This window comes from Taudactylus pleione, unplaced genomic scaffold (genome assembly GCF_031769625.1).
Source record: "Taudactylus pleione unplaced genomic scaffold, aTauple2 ptg000513l, whole genome shotgun sequence".
In the NCBI taxonomy this organism is placed as follows: Eukaryota; Metazoa; Chordata; class Amphibia; order Anura; family Myobatrachidae; genus Taudactylus; species Taudactylus pleione.
The window spans coordinates 5,108,886-5,126,095 of record NW_028284915.1 but is presented as its reverse complement, the minus strand read 5'-3'; the positions used below and the strand labels follow the sequence as shown (position 1 = coordinate 5,126,095).

Below are 17,210 nucleotides of genomic sequence, written 5' to 3'. Positions count from 1 at the left end.
CTTGATTACACTTTAATATACAACAGTACCCCACCCTTGGTTGCCGACACCATGCTGCTTATCTAAGTGTTAGGAAGCAAGGTATTAATCATGTATCTGTCCTGCATTGTTTGTACTGTTAATAACGGTTTTCTTGTGTGCTCATTTGTTTATGTATATTGTAAGGCACTGCGGAACCCTTGTGGCGCCATATAAATAAAGGATGATAATAATAATAGGTCAGGGTTCAAGCCAGACCCAATTGGTGACTCCCTAACCCTGCCTGCTGCTTTAATCTACTTGCAGTACGGCACGCGCGCCCCTAGGGAAGCCGTGACCGTCTGCACATTTGACAGGGGAAGCCACGGCAGCAGGCGCCGGGATCTCCCTGCTTGCCGCTCGCCGGAGGACAAGACAGGCACCCCGGGAGAACGTAATCTGCAGCGGGCGCTGGGATCTCCCCGCTCGCTGGCTGGGAGGGAACCAGTGCTGCCATACCCGGTAAGTGATGACCGGTGTCAGGAAGCCGCTGTCACAATGTGCCGATCTGGAGGAGCTGCGGTAGATGCTGGAATATTAGCTTCTAAAGCATCAGCAGCTTCAACAGTGGCACGCAGGGCCCTTTGGTTAAGACCCTGGAAAGCTGATACAGGATCAAAGAGGGCGCTGGAAGTCTTACCTTTCTATGGAAAGATACTTTTTGGAGCAGAGTTGGATAAGATAATAGCTACTCTGGCGGCTTCAAAATAATCAGGTCTGTCATCCACGGCTATAAAGTCTAAGCAGGTTTCTTTTTGGTCCTTCCGTCATCAGGGACGAGCAAGGGAACAGTCTTCCTCTAAACCGACTAGTTTTCACTAAACAACAAGGCTACAAACTAAGAGGTCTGTCCCAGCCTGGGTCCGAGAGGTGGTCTCTCAGGGGTATGTTCTCACTTTCAGGCGGCATCCTCCCCAGAAGTTTTTTTGCACAAATCTTCCATCAGATGCGGTCAAGGCCTTGGCCCTTCAGGAAGCCATTCACTCCCTGCTGCAGGCGGGGTAATAATCAGTCAATTGGAAGAAATCATCACTTTCTCCAACACAGCAGATGGTACATCTAGGAGCTCTTCTGGATTCTCAGGCACAGAGATGGTGTTTGTGCCAGAGGACAAGATTGTGGCCCTATTATTGCTAATACGCAAGCTGCTACACAAGTGAAGGGTATCCATTCTGTTAGCAATGCAGGTATTGGGATCAATGGTATCCACTTTCGACATGGTGGGGTATGCCCAGTTCCATTCCAGACCTCTGCAAAGATTGATTCTCTCCAAGTGGAACGGACAGTATCATCGAATAAAGTCCCAGAGGATCCTTCTTACTCCAGAGGTTCGTAACTTCCTCCTGTGGTGGCTGAGAAAGGATCATCTGAACAAAGGGCATCCATTCTGGATTCCAAATTGGGTGCTTCTCACCACAGATGTCAGTCTTTGCGGATGGGGAACAGTGACAGGTCACCACACCTTTCAGGGAAGATGGACAAATCTGGAAAGTCATCAGCCAACATGAACAGGCCAAGGGCTCACAGCCACGCAGGCGAAGGCCAGTGACAAGAGGTAAAGTACTGTATTTACAGTAGTGACAGTCCATAGTGGATGTCAAAATTTTACAATATACAGGTACTCTACAGTATTTTATATTAGTGTTTGTAATACTGTACCTTTTTTTTTTTTTTTTTATCTCCCAGGACGAAGACTTAGAGGATGGCCTGATGTCTAGAAGGGCAACAAAGAAGCCAATTATCTACAGGAAAAACATCAGGGACAGACTGATATTCTGCAAAAGGTACAGGGATTGGACTGCTGTGGACTGGAGTAAAGTTATTTTCTCTAATAAATCGCCTTTCAGATTGTTTAAGGCATCTGTAAAAATGCTTATCCAGAGACCTAAAGGTGAGCGCTACCATCAGTCCTGTGTTATGCCAACAGTAAAGCATCCTGAGACCATTCATGTGTGTGGTTGCTTTTTAGCTAAGGGAGTGGGCTCACTCACAATTTTGCCTAAGAACACAGCAATGAATAAAGAATAGTACCAAAACATCCTCCAAGAGCAACTTCTTCCAACCATCCAAGAACAGTTTGGTGATGAACAATGCCTTTTCCAGCATGATGGAGCACCTTGCCATAAGTCAAATGTGATAACTAAGTGGCTGGGGGAACAAAACATCGAAATGTTGGGTCCATGGCCAGGAAACTCCCCAGACCTTAATCCCATTTAGAGCTTGTGGTCAATCCTGAAGAGGTGGGTGGACAAACAAAAACCCACAAATTCTGACAAACTCCAAGCATTGATTAGGCAAGAATGGGCGGCCATCAGTCAGTATGTGGCCCAGAAGTTGATTGACAGCATGCCAGGGCGAATTGCAGAGATCTTGAAAAAGAAGGGTCAAAACTGCAAATATTGACTCTTTACATAAACTTAATGTAATTGTCAAAAAAAAGTCTTTGACATTTATTGCATAATGGTGGTTTTCGTTCTGATCGAAATGAATTGTCATACACGTGACCATTTGAGTGAGTACAAATTAACACACTTTATTTACAAGTAAACAAACAAACACTTAACATACAAAGTATACAGTTTACTTAACTTTTGTCTATGTATTCAGGTGACACCGGTAATTCATCATCTTCAACATAAGATGTAGATCATCTTCATCTGGGGAGCCCTCGTCTTTCAATTTACATTGCAGGCACTCTACTGCAGTCTCAAGTCCATACACGAGCCGAAGAGCCTTTGTCTAGGTCTTGATTTATATACCATAGTCTGGGTGTTGGCTTTCCGGATATTAAGCCCATATTCATTACATACTGGGTACCAAGCACTGATTGGTACAGAATAGCATTGACCATTCTTATCTCTTGCACATGCTCTGTAAGCACTAAGATATACTCAGACAAAGAAATACAGTTATGACGTATCCTAAAATTTCTGGAGTTACTCTGTTTCAAAGCCCCTTTGTGCAGAATATGGACATCACTATCAGTAACCCATAATGCTTAGCATCTCTTCAAGGCTTACAATGGAATCTGGCTCACTGTCTGCTAGTAACACCATATGAGGTATAAATGGCTCATTATACATCTCTGCTAATGACAGGTACAAGTTGGCCCCTCAATTTGTCTTGTTTGACCCTAAAGGTGATCTGACTAGTCTATGCATAGACTAGAACTACATGATTTCAATGTCCTTCTTCAACCCTCAAATGGGCCTAGCACAGGTGGTGTTACAACTTATATGCCTATGTAGAAATTAATTATTTTACCCACTGGTTACACTTATGAAATGCTTGTAATTTTACTTCAGTATACCATAGTAACATATGACAAAAAGGTTTAAAAACACTGAAGCAGCAAGCTTTGTGAAAACCAATACTTGTGTCATCCTCAACTTTTGGCCATGGCTGTAGAGGGACCAGGATGTCCCTCTGATATAGGCAGCTGCAGGAAGATTAGCTTCCTGCAGCCGCCTAGTGGGCGTTTCTGACTGGTTGCATTAGATGTGACCATGTCAGGGTAAGCCCAGTCTGGTGTGGTCGTATCTGATGCGACCATGCCAGGCAAGTGGTTAAAGAATGTACAGAAAACTCAGCAGACAGCCATCTACTATCACTAGCCGTTTTACATTTAATCTGAGAACTGTTCAGTATACTTTTCAATTTCAGGTAAACCAGCCATTCTAGCTGGGGTGTTTTGAAAAAAAAACAGTTCTCTTAATATATAGTTAAAATGTACTAAACAAGGCACCTCATCAGCTGCTTGCGCACTAGCAAGAGCCAGGCGGTGGTTTCTACAATGACCGTTGACCATCAAGCCGCCTGTTTCATCTTTTAATAGTTCTGCTACTCCTTTGTGCTTCCCAATCATGACACCTTCTCCATCAGAGCCCTGTGCCCACCGAGTTAGATTTTGTCAACTCTATATTGGCAATTTTTTTCTATTTATTTTGTTCTAGTTACAGCGCTGCCATCAGTGATATTACATGTTCAGATATACCTAACAGTAATCTATTTTTTTAAGTTGATAAACAGATTTAATGTATATAGTAAGTTGCTTTAAAACTAAGAATTTTATTTCATCACACACAACATAGAAATTGTTTACTCAACAAATGATATACCACTATGAACAGATTATAACTAGCAACGGCTGAAAGAGATCTCCGTGATATTCTAAGAGAGGTAATTGTTAGGGCATGTTTGACTGGAGCAAGCTCAACTTGCTTATTTTAACATGCTTGCCATGTAAAGATGTCCGCATGGAACTCCATCAACCACAAAATGGCAATAGTGGCCAGAAGCTTATACACCAATATCGTCATCATCATGCATCATCATTGCCTTTAATTTGAAGGTCAAGTTAAAAGACAAGCAACTGCAGATCAGCTGACTGTAAATTTCTACCTGTTGCATGAGAAACCACAGTACAGTTGTTCGCACTATAACTATAACGTGTCCCTTATGTGCTGTAGCCAGCGAGGGACTCTGGTATATGTGAGAGATAAAACACCAACCAATCGGCTCCTAACTGTCATTTTTCAAACACAGCCTTGTACAATGGCAGTTAGAATCTGATTGGTTGGTACTTTGGGGGTCATTCAGACCCGGTCATTAGCGCCGATGTGCTCGGACCGGATCGATGGCCCCCCACAGAGCATGCACACGCTGGCGCCATCGTGCGCATGCGTGAGACCCGCTACGACCGACAGCGCCGGTCGTAGCGGCTCTCGATCCAAAGGGGGCGAGCTGTCGATGTTGATTGACAGCTCGCCCCGTTTGGAAGGTGGGCCGGGGGGGTGGCAGCCCAAATGGGGGCGTTCCCATGGGAACGCCTACTGTTTTGGGGCGGCCCTACTGACATCACTAGTGATGCCAGTGGAGAGCTTCCGGCTCAGACAGAGCCGAAAGCTCTCCGGGGCTTACGACAAGGGAGACCCTACCCAAGGGTCTCGTCGGAAACGCCCCGATGGTCGCGATGGTCTTGACCAGCGCGACCATCACCTTAGGCGGTCGTAAGGCTGTGGGTGTTAACCCACAGCCTTACCACCGCAAAGGAGGACGTCTTGAAAATTCAAGACGTCCTCCCCTCATTCAGACCGACCGCACGCTCTGTGCGACTGGCTCTGAATGAGGTCCTTTATATCAAGCTTTAGTACATCTACTCCATAGTTTTGAAAGATGAGTGGATCCCGCAGGATGCGCTGTGATGACCTACATCAGGGGTAGCCAATGTCTGTCCTCGCGCTACTAACAGTTCACATTTTCCAGACCACCTAGCTGGTAAAAAGGTGTATTCATTTCTCACTAACACATTTGAAAAGATCCACAGGTGGAGCTAATTATTTCACTTGTGATTCTGTGAGGAGACTTGGAAAACATGCACTGTTGGTAGCTCTCGAGGCCAGGGTTGGCTACCCCTGACCTACATGATCTGGCTTTGTGTGTCACAGCCAATAAGCCATTGAATCACCGCCTGAGGCTGCCCTCCCTTTCCTCGACCTAGTGGCATGTGCCGGCTTAACATCCAGAACCAGAGCCCCTACTTGCTGCACTGCCTGCCCCAATCCATTGTCTCAGTATACCAGCGGCTGGGCCCACATCCAGAGTGAGTACTGTGGACACACATTGTGCAGTGCTGTGTATTTTGGTATATAAAGTGAATTTCATTGTTAGGACTGCTAAAAACCATATGGGTGAATATTTGGATTTGCTTTTGAAAGAGGTCAGGCACAGAGCATTGTATTTCTTTGTGTCACTTCCATCTCTACTGAGCTTAAGAAAAATACTGTATGTATCATTGATTTTTACAGGACTCTCCACATAGGTGTTTTTAAAATGCACCACTGGTTACAAAATACATAAAAAAAAAAAAAAAAATTACAATATATGAATTCTTGTGTAGTACTAGATCTGTGCAAGTTTCTGCTGTTTCATCACCCACAGCTCCTCTTATTACTGTACGGTATGCAACACTTAGCACACATAAAACAACTGGTATTTAGCGCGTATGTATTACGAAGCACTTTATAGAGAATATTTAGTCAACCATGCCCTAGTTCAGATATTTTAGGAGCATGTGGCATGGTTTGATGCTATGTAGTGGGAACAGATAGCATTAGACCACCCATATGGGGAGCTCATAAACATAATAACTTGTAATGGATCCCAGAAACAGCGATGTAGGACACCAATTTTTTAATGTGAGAGGTCCCTTGGACCCATATATTTTTTCACTCAGCGCTATCACTGCTGTAATAAAAAATAGTTTGAGTAGAACTCCATAGATCAAGATAATAGGTTTACAATTCATAAACTGCTTGTTACATCTAGCAGCGACGCAAATAGCACATTCAGTAGATTCCCAAACAGTGGAGGAAGATTTTCTGACCACATGAATCATCATCCCTCACCAAACAACAAGTGACATTGTAGCAATAACCAGGGCTCTAAAGCTTCTATTGCCGTATCTGTAGTGTTCATTCTACTTCTGACGAGGGGCAGGATGCCAGACCATAAATGGGGTACTCTTGCATGCCCGAAAAGGGGACGTATCCTTGAGACATGCCCGCTTTTCATCACTCTTGGGGGGCATTCCCAGCACATAGGGTCATGCTGGGCTGCTCCCAAGCTCTCATCTCACTGCGATATGACTATATCGCCACATGTACTTTGTTAAAGCCATCATCATTATCAGTGCTCAATTGTAGCATCTTTTTGGCGTGTTTTTTTTGTTTTATTTGCTCTAATGTGCGTCTTAGTCACAATGTGATCGGACAAAACCGCTTCACAAGCTTGCACTCACAAGACACTTATATTTGTGTGCCACTGAGTCTAAAGGTGTAGAACGGAATTTGGCTTGAAAACAAGATTCAGACCCCGTTGCACACAGATATACAAGTGTCGCATATCAAATTAATTAGTGCAGTCTCGTGATTCGTTTTTGTCACATTGCGGTGCGACTGAGACGCATATTTGAGCCAAATAGACACTACACTGCTTGGCGCAGATGACTCGCTCTAAAAAAAAAAAAAAAAAAAAATCTGCAAAAGACGCTTGGTGCAAGCTGAGTAAAGGTGCCCACACATATAGCGACATTTTACACGGTCTGGCCGATTTCAGCAAATCGATTAAAAAAAAAAGTACAAATCGTGAGTTTATACTCACGAGCACGATGCCGATGCACATCCCCGCTCGTCGTACATCGCATTTTCTGATTTGCCGTGCTCTAGGGCAGATCAGCCAACCATGAACACGATGGAAGCAGATTGTGAGGGTTTTTTCCCTCATAATGAATCGTACGATTCATCACACAATGCGGAGTTTGACTGACAGAAGCCTGGACACGCCCCATCGCCATCTTGTGCAGCATTGTGTATGGAGCAAGACAGTCGCACATTGAGGAGCCTGCACACTGGATTCTTGTTTTGGACAAGTTTTGGTGAGTATTGGTACAGTTTAAATACAACCACACTGACCACCAATATGTGCTCCCCACTGCCCACCAATGTGTGCCCCCAGGTAATAAATGCATGACCCAGCCACCACCCGCCGCATTGAGGCGGGCGGTGGCTGGGTCATGCATTAAGCTCCCACTGCCCACCAATGTGTGTAATATAACAAAAAAATAAATAAATAAACAAACACGTATTTTACAAAAAAATCACCATACATTACATTTAAAAACACATTATTTAAAGCTGGGGGTCTTCTACCTTACGGTCTCCAACTGTTGTGGAACTACAGATCCCAGGATGACCTGCCACCCGCCTTTGAAACTTTTTAGGGCATCCTGGCATCTGTAGTTCTACCACAACGACAGGCCCAAAGGTGAATAACCCATACTGTCAAACAAAGAAAAACATTATATTACCAAGCAATAAACACATGACATTCCTGTAAAAGAAAACATGATTAGAATACCATAACAAACCATTTAAAAACCTGTAAAAAAAAGATATTAAAACATTAATAATGTGAACTATAACAACATTATATTTAACAAAACTATATACAGAAATATTTAAATGTCCTTTTTTTTCTTATTCATAGATAATGTCCATGGATTCTGAACGTGAATTCGTTACAGGATTCATTGAAATCCTGCACTCGAAAGAGTGTCTGTGGAAGATCAGTTCTCGGAAGTACCACAATAAGTCGCACAAGTTGGCCGCACTAGAGGAACTTTTGGTGTATACGAAAAAATACATATCTGATGCAGACCTGAAAACTGTATGGCAAAAGATTCAAAATCTCAGGACAGTGTACATCAAAGAAAAAAAGAAGGTGGATGACGCCAAAAAATCAGGAGCGGGCACAGATGAAATATATACTCCTGCACTGTGGTACTACCATATGATGTCATTCATCAGTGAACAAGAGCCTCAAAGGGAATCAATCATCTTGATGTCTGAGCGTGAGGGAGATGAGGAGGTTGCAGAAGTCTTGGTAAGTAGTGACACAGTTTAAACCAAAATCCTTAATGTTTTTGTTGTTAAATCCCAAATGTCCAATTTAGTCAGTAGTTCACAGACAGTCCTCCTGCCATGGTACAGCACCTGGTCCATTGAAATAGGTCATGTACTCCTCCCTCACTACTTTGGAACGTGCGGTGGATGTTGTTGTAATTGGTGGTGCAGACACAGATGTCAAATGTTCAATGTCCTCCAGGGGTCCTACATCTTCTGTTCTAGCTGGGACAGGTCTTCGTTGAGTAGATTTTCTTCGCAGAAAGTTGTGCAGCACACAGCACGCCATCACGACCCAGTCTATCTTCTCCACATGTAGATTGATGGTGGTGTGGAAAATGCGGAAGCAGTTGGTCATTATTCCAAACACATTTTCCACAATGCGCCGTGCCCGGGATAGACGGTAGTTGTAGATCCTTTTCTCTCTGGTCAGGCCCCTGTGTGCAAATGGCTTCATCACATTTTCATGTAATGCAAAAGCCTCGTCTGCAACGAAAACTTAATTTAGGCCATGCTTTGTCTGGTCCAGTGAGGGCAAGTTGAGGGTTTTGTTGGCGAGTCTCTGGTAGAAAGCCAGAAAGCCGTCTTTTTGAAGGACCCACCATCCGAAGCATGGCCATTCTTGCCGACATCCACAAACAGAAATTCGTAGTTGGCATTCACCACTGCCATGAGAACGATGCTGAAGAATCCTTTGTAGTTGTAGTATGATCTGGTGTTGGCAGGTGGGTTGATGTGGATGTGTTTCCCATCGATGGCTCCTCCGCAGTTAGGGAATTCCAACGTTGTTCAAAATCTTCCGCGATGCTGGTCCACTCCTCCACGGTGTTGGGAAACTGTAAAAATCTTAAAAAACGGGTTAAAACATGACTAATTTTTTTTTATATCTTTTTTTCCTATATAGACTCCCACCCAACACCCTGATTTAGCATCCACACCGGACCTCAGTCTGCTCGGTGGTGACAGTGATCCGGAGAATAGCACACAAGTGGAAACTCCACTTCCACCTGGACCCTCATCTTCTCAACAACCCCAAAAAAAGAAAAAAAAACAAGGGAGAAAGGAGAATCTTACTGAACGTGATGACCATTTTTTACAAAACGCAGAACGGCTTCGGCAGAAACCCCCAGATGCAATAGATGATTTCACAGCTCATGTGAACAGCACATTGAGAAATATGGATACAGATATCCAAAGAAATTTTCTAAGGTTAACCCACGACCTATTGAGTCGCTGTATGAGCAAAAATCTCTCAAATTCTACATACTTTGCAGATCCAATGCTATTTTCCCCTGCCCCAAATAGGTATGTCCTTCCCCCCACCAAGCACCAGCACGACCTTGTATAATGCTCTGCTGGATGCAGCAGATGAGTCGCTCCACTATACAGAGAGGTAAATTTATTTAATATTTAATTTGGTTGTTTTTTCTGTCTTGCTTTAAATGTCACCAAATTTTATGAATTCTAATAGGTGCTTGCTGCATGGGATAGGGTGGTGATGACGCCATTTGGACAAGGTCACTACACACATGGCACAAGTACACATTGCTGGAAGCCGGGGCCACAATGTATATTTGTGCCATATGAGTATTGGCCTGTTCAAACTGGCATCTGACCCACCCTATCACATACAGCCGGCTACATATTGGGATTTATAAAATTGGGTGATGATGTTCTTTTGTAAAATTGTTATAAAATAAGGATATTGCATACAGTTTAGTGCACACTTTCAGTTGCCTGCAGGTCAGTGCACATTGTACTAAATGAAGGCTATTTGTTGCTTTATGTTGAGTAAAAAATAAAAAAAAAATGTTTCTTTACACAAGAAAACAATGTGTGGTGTTTTTTTTTAACTTACCTTGCAATAATGGCACTGTAGCACTTTTACGATGGCTTTGCAGGTCTCCGGAATGATTACGCCCAAGGACTGAGGTGAGATGAGTGTCCCAAACTTTAGGTCTTCCAGTGACCTTCCTGTAGCCAGATACCTTAGGGTAGCCACCAGTCTGTCTTCAGCAGGGATTGCCCTCCACCAACTTGTGTCCAGTCTCTGGATGTAGGGGGTCAACAGATGCAGCAATTCTTGGAAGGTGGCGTCATCCATGCGCAGGTAGTTCCGATAGTCGTCCAGGTTGTTCTCCTTGATCTCCATCAGCAGGGACATGTGAGAGCGGGTATCCCTTTTGTAGCAGCCACTCCTTGGTCCAGCATGCTCTCGTCCTTCTTCGCTGGGCCCTCTTACTAATCTCCCGGACCCCAGCTTCAGTGACCAACACTCTATACTGATAGGGACGCATCAGTACAGATTTCAGGAACAGGATAGAATGCATGTAGGTAGCACACACTTGCAGGTAGAATAAACTTTGTAAAAGGCAAGCCAAATACAAAGAGCACAGTAGCAATGTACAGGATTCAGCAGGAATACACCTAGCCTCATCTAGTAGCAGAGCAGAATGTACACAGAGTTTAAAGGGTGCCTGCTGTTTATACTCCCTAGATAGCCCCTCCCATTGTTATGGCTATTTAAATTTCCCACCAATAGTCAAGAGCCTGTTTTATTTTTTTTTTAAACTCACGATTTGTTATGGCCAATCTCACAATGCGTACGATCCGATAGATCGTGATATCGTAAGACAGATCGGGTGTCTTTTTTCCAAAATAGTGATCACGACGGCAAGGGAGCTCCCGTGAAAGTTCATGAGGAAATTGGCCATAAAATCGTATCGTAAGGACATCGGTATGTGTGTGGGCACCTTAACACTGGAACTGGCGCGCCAAGAAGGACTGTTTGGTGCGACTGTGGCAATAGTGTGAGGACACATTTGTAGTTGCACAGGACATTCTTGTCTTCATGCTCTTTAGGTAAAAGTGGTCACACATCTATATAATCTCTCTCCTGTAAGTGAGCCGTAAATGACCAGATTTGTTTTGCAGACAAGTATTTGCATTTCTGTCTGTATTAGAATTGCTAATATTTTGCCAAACTAATCGCTTTTTCTCTTGAGTATCTCTGGGGAATTAGCGTTCACTTGTTTTGCTAAGCTAGAAATGAAAAAGCAGGGGCTGTTGGTGTCAGAATGCACGCAGCAACAAAGCTTTTTCACCTCTTTTAGCCTCATGTGGCCAGATTCAATTAGCCTCATTAATATACTGCGCGTGGAAAAGAGTGATCGCTGTGGATGTAACTATAGAATTAAAAGCACTTTTCATCATACAGTCAATCTGCCGCTTAAAACTTAAACCTATAGTTGCCCGGATAAATATCCGGAGATAAGGGCAGAAAGCCATATTTACCGCGGTTTTCTATTCATGCCTCAGCAGGAGATGAACAGAAAACAGTGGCTGCTGCAGACTGTAATTGAATAGGGTCGGGCACTGCATTGCGGGTAATTTGGTCCTTTGAGGTTAAAGCTGAGGGTCTCATTCAGACCTGCTCGCAAGCACCTATGCGTTCGCAAGCGGGTTGATGTTGAGGCCCTGCGCATGCGCAGCGGCCGCACTGCGTGTGCACAAGCCCCGGAGCGAGAGAGAAATTCTCTCGCTCCGGGACTCACTACAAAAGGGGCGGCTGTCGATGGTGATCTACAGCTTGCCCCGTTTTGTGGGCGGGGGGGTGGCTACACAAACGGAAACATACCCGACGGAATGCCTGCCGTTTGGGGGCGGCCCCACTGACATCGCTCTAATAGAGCCGAAAGCTCACTGGGGCTTGCGTTAGACGAGACCCTACCACAAGGGTCTCGTTGCAAGCCCCGATGGTCCATCGACCTGGACCATCAACCTGGCCGCTCGCTAAAGCTGTGGGTGGTCACCCACAGCCTAGCGAGCGGCCAGGAGGCCGGCTCTGAACTTAGAAGCGGCCGCCCTCATTCAGAGCGAGCGCTCGCATTTTGCGAGCGGCTCTGAATGAGGTCCTGAGTACACACCTTAGCGTTAACTTTTTTGATGCCATGGTTCGATTGACTTCACTCCCGATTGGAAATACCGACCACATTGCCGATTATAGACCCCAATACAATCATACTGCTGACCTTTGATCCCCGACTGCCAAAATATTCAAAGAAAATAATTGTAACACCTAGTGTTCACTCTCTAGCTCCGGTGGCAGGCAGTGCGCAGGAGCTAGAGAGGGCACTTGCGCGCGCGCGCTGAAGAAAAAGGGGTGCTCGCACCTGAAAAGAAGGGTGCTGTAATTAAAAAGGGGGCTTGTCTATAAGACCCGTACTCTTTCCGTCACTTTTGGGGGCGTACTCGGCACTTACGGACACGCCGGGCAGCCCCCAAGAACTGCTGACAAGTATAATAGATGCCAGGTGCACGCGCCCAGCGTCTATTCACCGGCGGTGACCAGTTCACCACACATTTCCCCACCCGCGGGACACTGCGACCCGTGGGTGGAGATGGCACCCCCAGGCTGTCTTAACGGGGCGCTGTGAGGGGAGGGCAGGGCGCTTTTTGCCCTCCAGTAGGAGGGCAGGGCACAGCGCCCCGCTAAAACAGCCTAGCGGGAACTCTATAATACCCACAGGTGGCGCTGCTGCTGGTGTAGAATCTCACAAGAAAGGTGGAAGATACCTACACACTGTGCTTTTGGTCCGATCTGGCCCGGTTGAATCCATTGAATATTAAACTGCACATAAGATGCCATCCTTTGATTCGACTAGTTTTCTTCTGATAAAACATGATGGAAGGTGTGTACACACTCTAGCAATATAGCATGAACGGGTCAAAATCTTTGAAACGGCCTGACAATTGTATAGGTGCGTACCCAGTTTAATTGAATCTGGCTCATAGTCTTTAATGTTTAAAGATGGCTTTCTTTTTATACTCTCTCACTGTATGTCCTTAGTATTTGACAGCCACTTTTTTTTTATCTATAAAGTAAGCACAGGAAATTAGATAAAAAATAAATGTACATCTCTTTTCAGCATAATAGTCTTTTTTTTATATTTATTTTATGCATATAAAGCAAAAAGGTTTTAAGGATATGACTTGTGGTCATAGAAACCACTTCTGGCTATTTTCCAGCAGCTGATCTGAAGTTTATATGTAGTATAGATAAAGGATAGCCATTAGGATTTATCCTAATTTGTTGCCATGGGAATGTAACTAAAGCTCTAAATTTAGCTGCCAACAAGTAAGATAAATCAAAGTAACGCACATTTTCACATGTACGTTCCACACAGAAGCAAGTTTGCTGCCTGAAGCCCTCGCTACCAATTGAAATCCACAAGATTACTGGACTTTTTCCTGCAGGTCAGGAGAATTGAAATAATAGGCTTATTATAAATGAGCAGTCTGCCTGTTTAGCCAAGTTTCAAGTATTAACCTTCTCAGCCCATATCGCCTCCACAAAAAGATAGTACTTGCAATTAATACTGTATATTTGACAATCTCTGTGGAAATTAAAAAGGCAACAAAGTATCTAATTAATTTACACAAGCTTGATATGATATTAATTAGGAGACATTTTCCAAGTCTGCAGCAGCTGTAGCTGATTCTAAATAATTGCTTTTTTGTACTTATTAAAAGAATAATAGAACATTACAGAAGGAGTGGGGATAGAAAAAAGCCTCTATGAGCAGCCTTATTGTGGCATAAAGACGAGTTGGGAGAACCCCTTTCTGATGCCCTCTCCCACCCACACAGCCCGCTGGCCAGGGCAAGAAGGGGACAAAGCTGTGTTTCTTAGCCAATTTGCTCAGCCAGACGGCATCTCCTGAAACATACAGTATACTATGAAGGGATGACTGCTTTTTAAAAAAAAAAAAAATCACTAATGATCCTGCATTTTGCTTTGCAGCCTAAAGCAGCACAGAATAAAGGTAAACAAGAAAAGAAGGTCATCCATCCTTACAGTAGAAAAGCTGCTCAGTTGGCTCGAGAAGGTCACAAGCAGGACAGAAAGGAGAAGTAAGGGATATATTCCTGACATTATTGTTTGTTTTGTTTTCCTTTAAAATGTGTATTACAGTCCTCCTATTTCCCAGGTTCTTATGCAGCAGGATATGATGGGATATGCTTCTGGTCTAGTCATTTTTGTACATTCCTTGGCATCCCTGGTGGACACAGTCCAGAGGTTGTACTTGTGGGAAAGACCACTCAAGGCTCATGGGATCTGTGGGAAAAACCAGCTTGTCCTTTCCATATTGCGCAAAATGTCCCAGTTTTCCTTTTAACAATCTGGGAAAGGAAACCTCAACTTACACATTACTTACCCCATATTATGTATCATGTATGTGCCATTTCATAATTGGTTGCATTATATGTAAATGTACATTTAATGCCTGAATGGTTTATTTTGGCGGATAAAAAATATATAGATTACATTATTGAATCTACATTAATTACATCTGTTTTTTTTTATTCCCTGTGAGGTCAAGGAATGAAAAAGCCTTGAAGCTAAGCATAATTGGTAAGTACATTTTTTTTATTTTCAATATGTCTCGTGTTCAGAATTCTGTCTTTGTGTTATATGGAGTGTGTGATAATTTACCGATGGGATTTGATGTCTGTGGGGAGACACTGGACAACTTAAGCATGCTTATTTTGTAACAAATCCCAGAATATGGGGTTTGAAATAGGATAACACTGAGGTTCCCAAATGCTGTCCTCAAGGCTCCCCAACAGTTCAGGTTTTAGAGATATCCATAGTTGAGCACAAGTGGTTAAATCAAATTGACTGAGGTACTTAATTAAGTCACCTTCTCTAAACCCTGAACTGTTGGGAAGCTTTGAGGACCACGATTGGGAACCTCTGGGATAACACAATGTGTATAAGGAGTAGAAGACTCGGCAATCTCAAAAGATAAACATTGCAAAATGTTAGGCCAAGTGCTCCAAACTATAATTCTAAATCCCAAATATATATAATGAAGCGGAGTTCCCAATAAGTAAGAACAGTGATTTTGGAGATGCAAGAACACAACTTAGATTAAAACTGTCTTTTGGGGGAATTCAGTTCTTCATGATATTCTGACAAACAAAATTGTGATGTGCTGCTGCGCACATGATTGTTTAGTAGGGTAATAAATCTCCAGTCATTTTCCAGAGGACCTCTATAAGGTGCAAGGAAAAGTGAGCAAAGATACTTCATGGAGAGTTCTGCAGTTGTGGTGACATGCCTCACTGAAATTTGCTGATAAGAAAATGCCCCATTATAGCCCAGTTACCCCTCTGTATGCTTTAAGTCCTGGAGCATGCGAAACAGGAATAGGTTCAACGCTGCATTAGTCCTACAATGGTTATGAGCATTAATGATGTCACTAAAATTGTCTAGAATACCAGTGCACCACACCCCAAGTTATTATTTCTTACCATACCACTTGAATGATCCCTATAATGCCAAGTTCTATCTGAAATGTGCACACTGTAATTAAACGCTGCTAAAATCGGCAAGCTGCATGTTTTCACATTGCTCACTTATACGTTTACTACACAGTGGGCCTGATTCAGGGCTGCACATTTGTCCTAATGTTCTCCTAGTCTAGTGATTTTTTTTTTTTTTCTGCACAAGCGTTACACTGAGCATACGCACAAAGGTGCTGTTGCTGCATTTGCATAAACACAGACAGGTGTCCGGCAATAGACAAATAGAGGCTCCTGTGTGCGCAACTCAGAATCCACCCAATGTGAGACAATCTGCTTTCCTACTAGAACACAACAAAAAAACACTTTCTAGATGAAAAGATGGCTCGTTTCTAGCAATTATGGAAGCTTTAAGCTGGCCATACACGCTACAATTATCAGGGCGATCCGCCCGATATTCGCGGGTCGCCCCGATAATTGTAGTGTGTGTGCAGTCGACCAAGTGTTAAATATTGCTCGGTCGGGCATGCCGGATTGTCCAGCATGCCCGTCCAATGCGATATTTATAGGGAAAACTGTCGGCCGCATCGGGCAGTGTAGTCGACAGATAGGCATTCCCTGTGTGCCTTCCCATGGAAGGAACAGGGAAATGTCTCCTCCCCCGGGGGCTTAGCGCAGATGTCGGGCTAATACACTGTGAGAAATCTCAGTGTATGCCGCGGACATCTGTGGCTGGTATTCTGACAGATAAAATGTCTGTCGGTCTGACAGGCATTTTATCTGGCCGTGTATGCCCAGCTTTATTCAGTTTGTCATTAATCCATATTATTGTCAGCTGTGCATTAACCAGTGTTGTGCAATGCTTCTCCTGCAGGCATTAGTACATACTCATTATACTACTGTTTTATGTACTGCCTATTGATATAACAGTAATGCATCCTAGACTGCTATAAATTATGTGTGCACATATGAGTTAAACTACATACACACACAACGATTTAGTAAATGAACGATTTTAGTAAACTATTTTCGTTAATTTTTTCAGGGGAAAAATGAACAAAAAACAATCGTTTACTAAAATCGTTCATTTACTAAATGTAATGAACGATTTTTTTGAACTACACACAATTTTTGCATATTTCCTTACTGAAAATCGTTGAGTTGGTCAGTCTGACTAAACTACAAACGTGAACGCGCATGAAAGATAATCATTCATCGTTTTAACTCAAAGTGAACGATTTTTTCAACGATTGAACGATATCGTTATCGATAATCGTTCAAAAAAATCGTGTGTGTGCATTAAGTATTTGCCTTAAATGATGTTTTAGCTGAGGAAGTACTTGATTTCACAACATTTTAAACCTTGTCACAAAGGTAAATGAAGAATTAGTGAGCCTGTCTTTCATGTGATAAATGTGCAAC

General features: G+C 43.4%; 1 protein-coding gene across 1 annotated transcript in view; it reads left to right on the top strand.

Moving 5' to 3' along the window:
- TMA16 (translation machinery associated 16 homolog) overlaps positions 1 to 17,210 on the top strand; it is a 94,564-nt gene that overhangs the window by 26,281 nt on the left and 51,073 nt on the right. The window contains exons 2-3 of the mRNA XM_088450276.1: positions 14,284 to 14,393; positions 14,858 to 14,895. Of these exons, the coding sequence (XP_088306402.1) occupies positions 14,284 to 14,393; positions 14,858 to 14,895 (148 nt within the window). The remainder of the gene's footprint in view (positions 1 to 14,283; positions 14,394 to 14,857; positions 14,896 to 17,210) is intronic.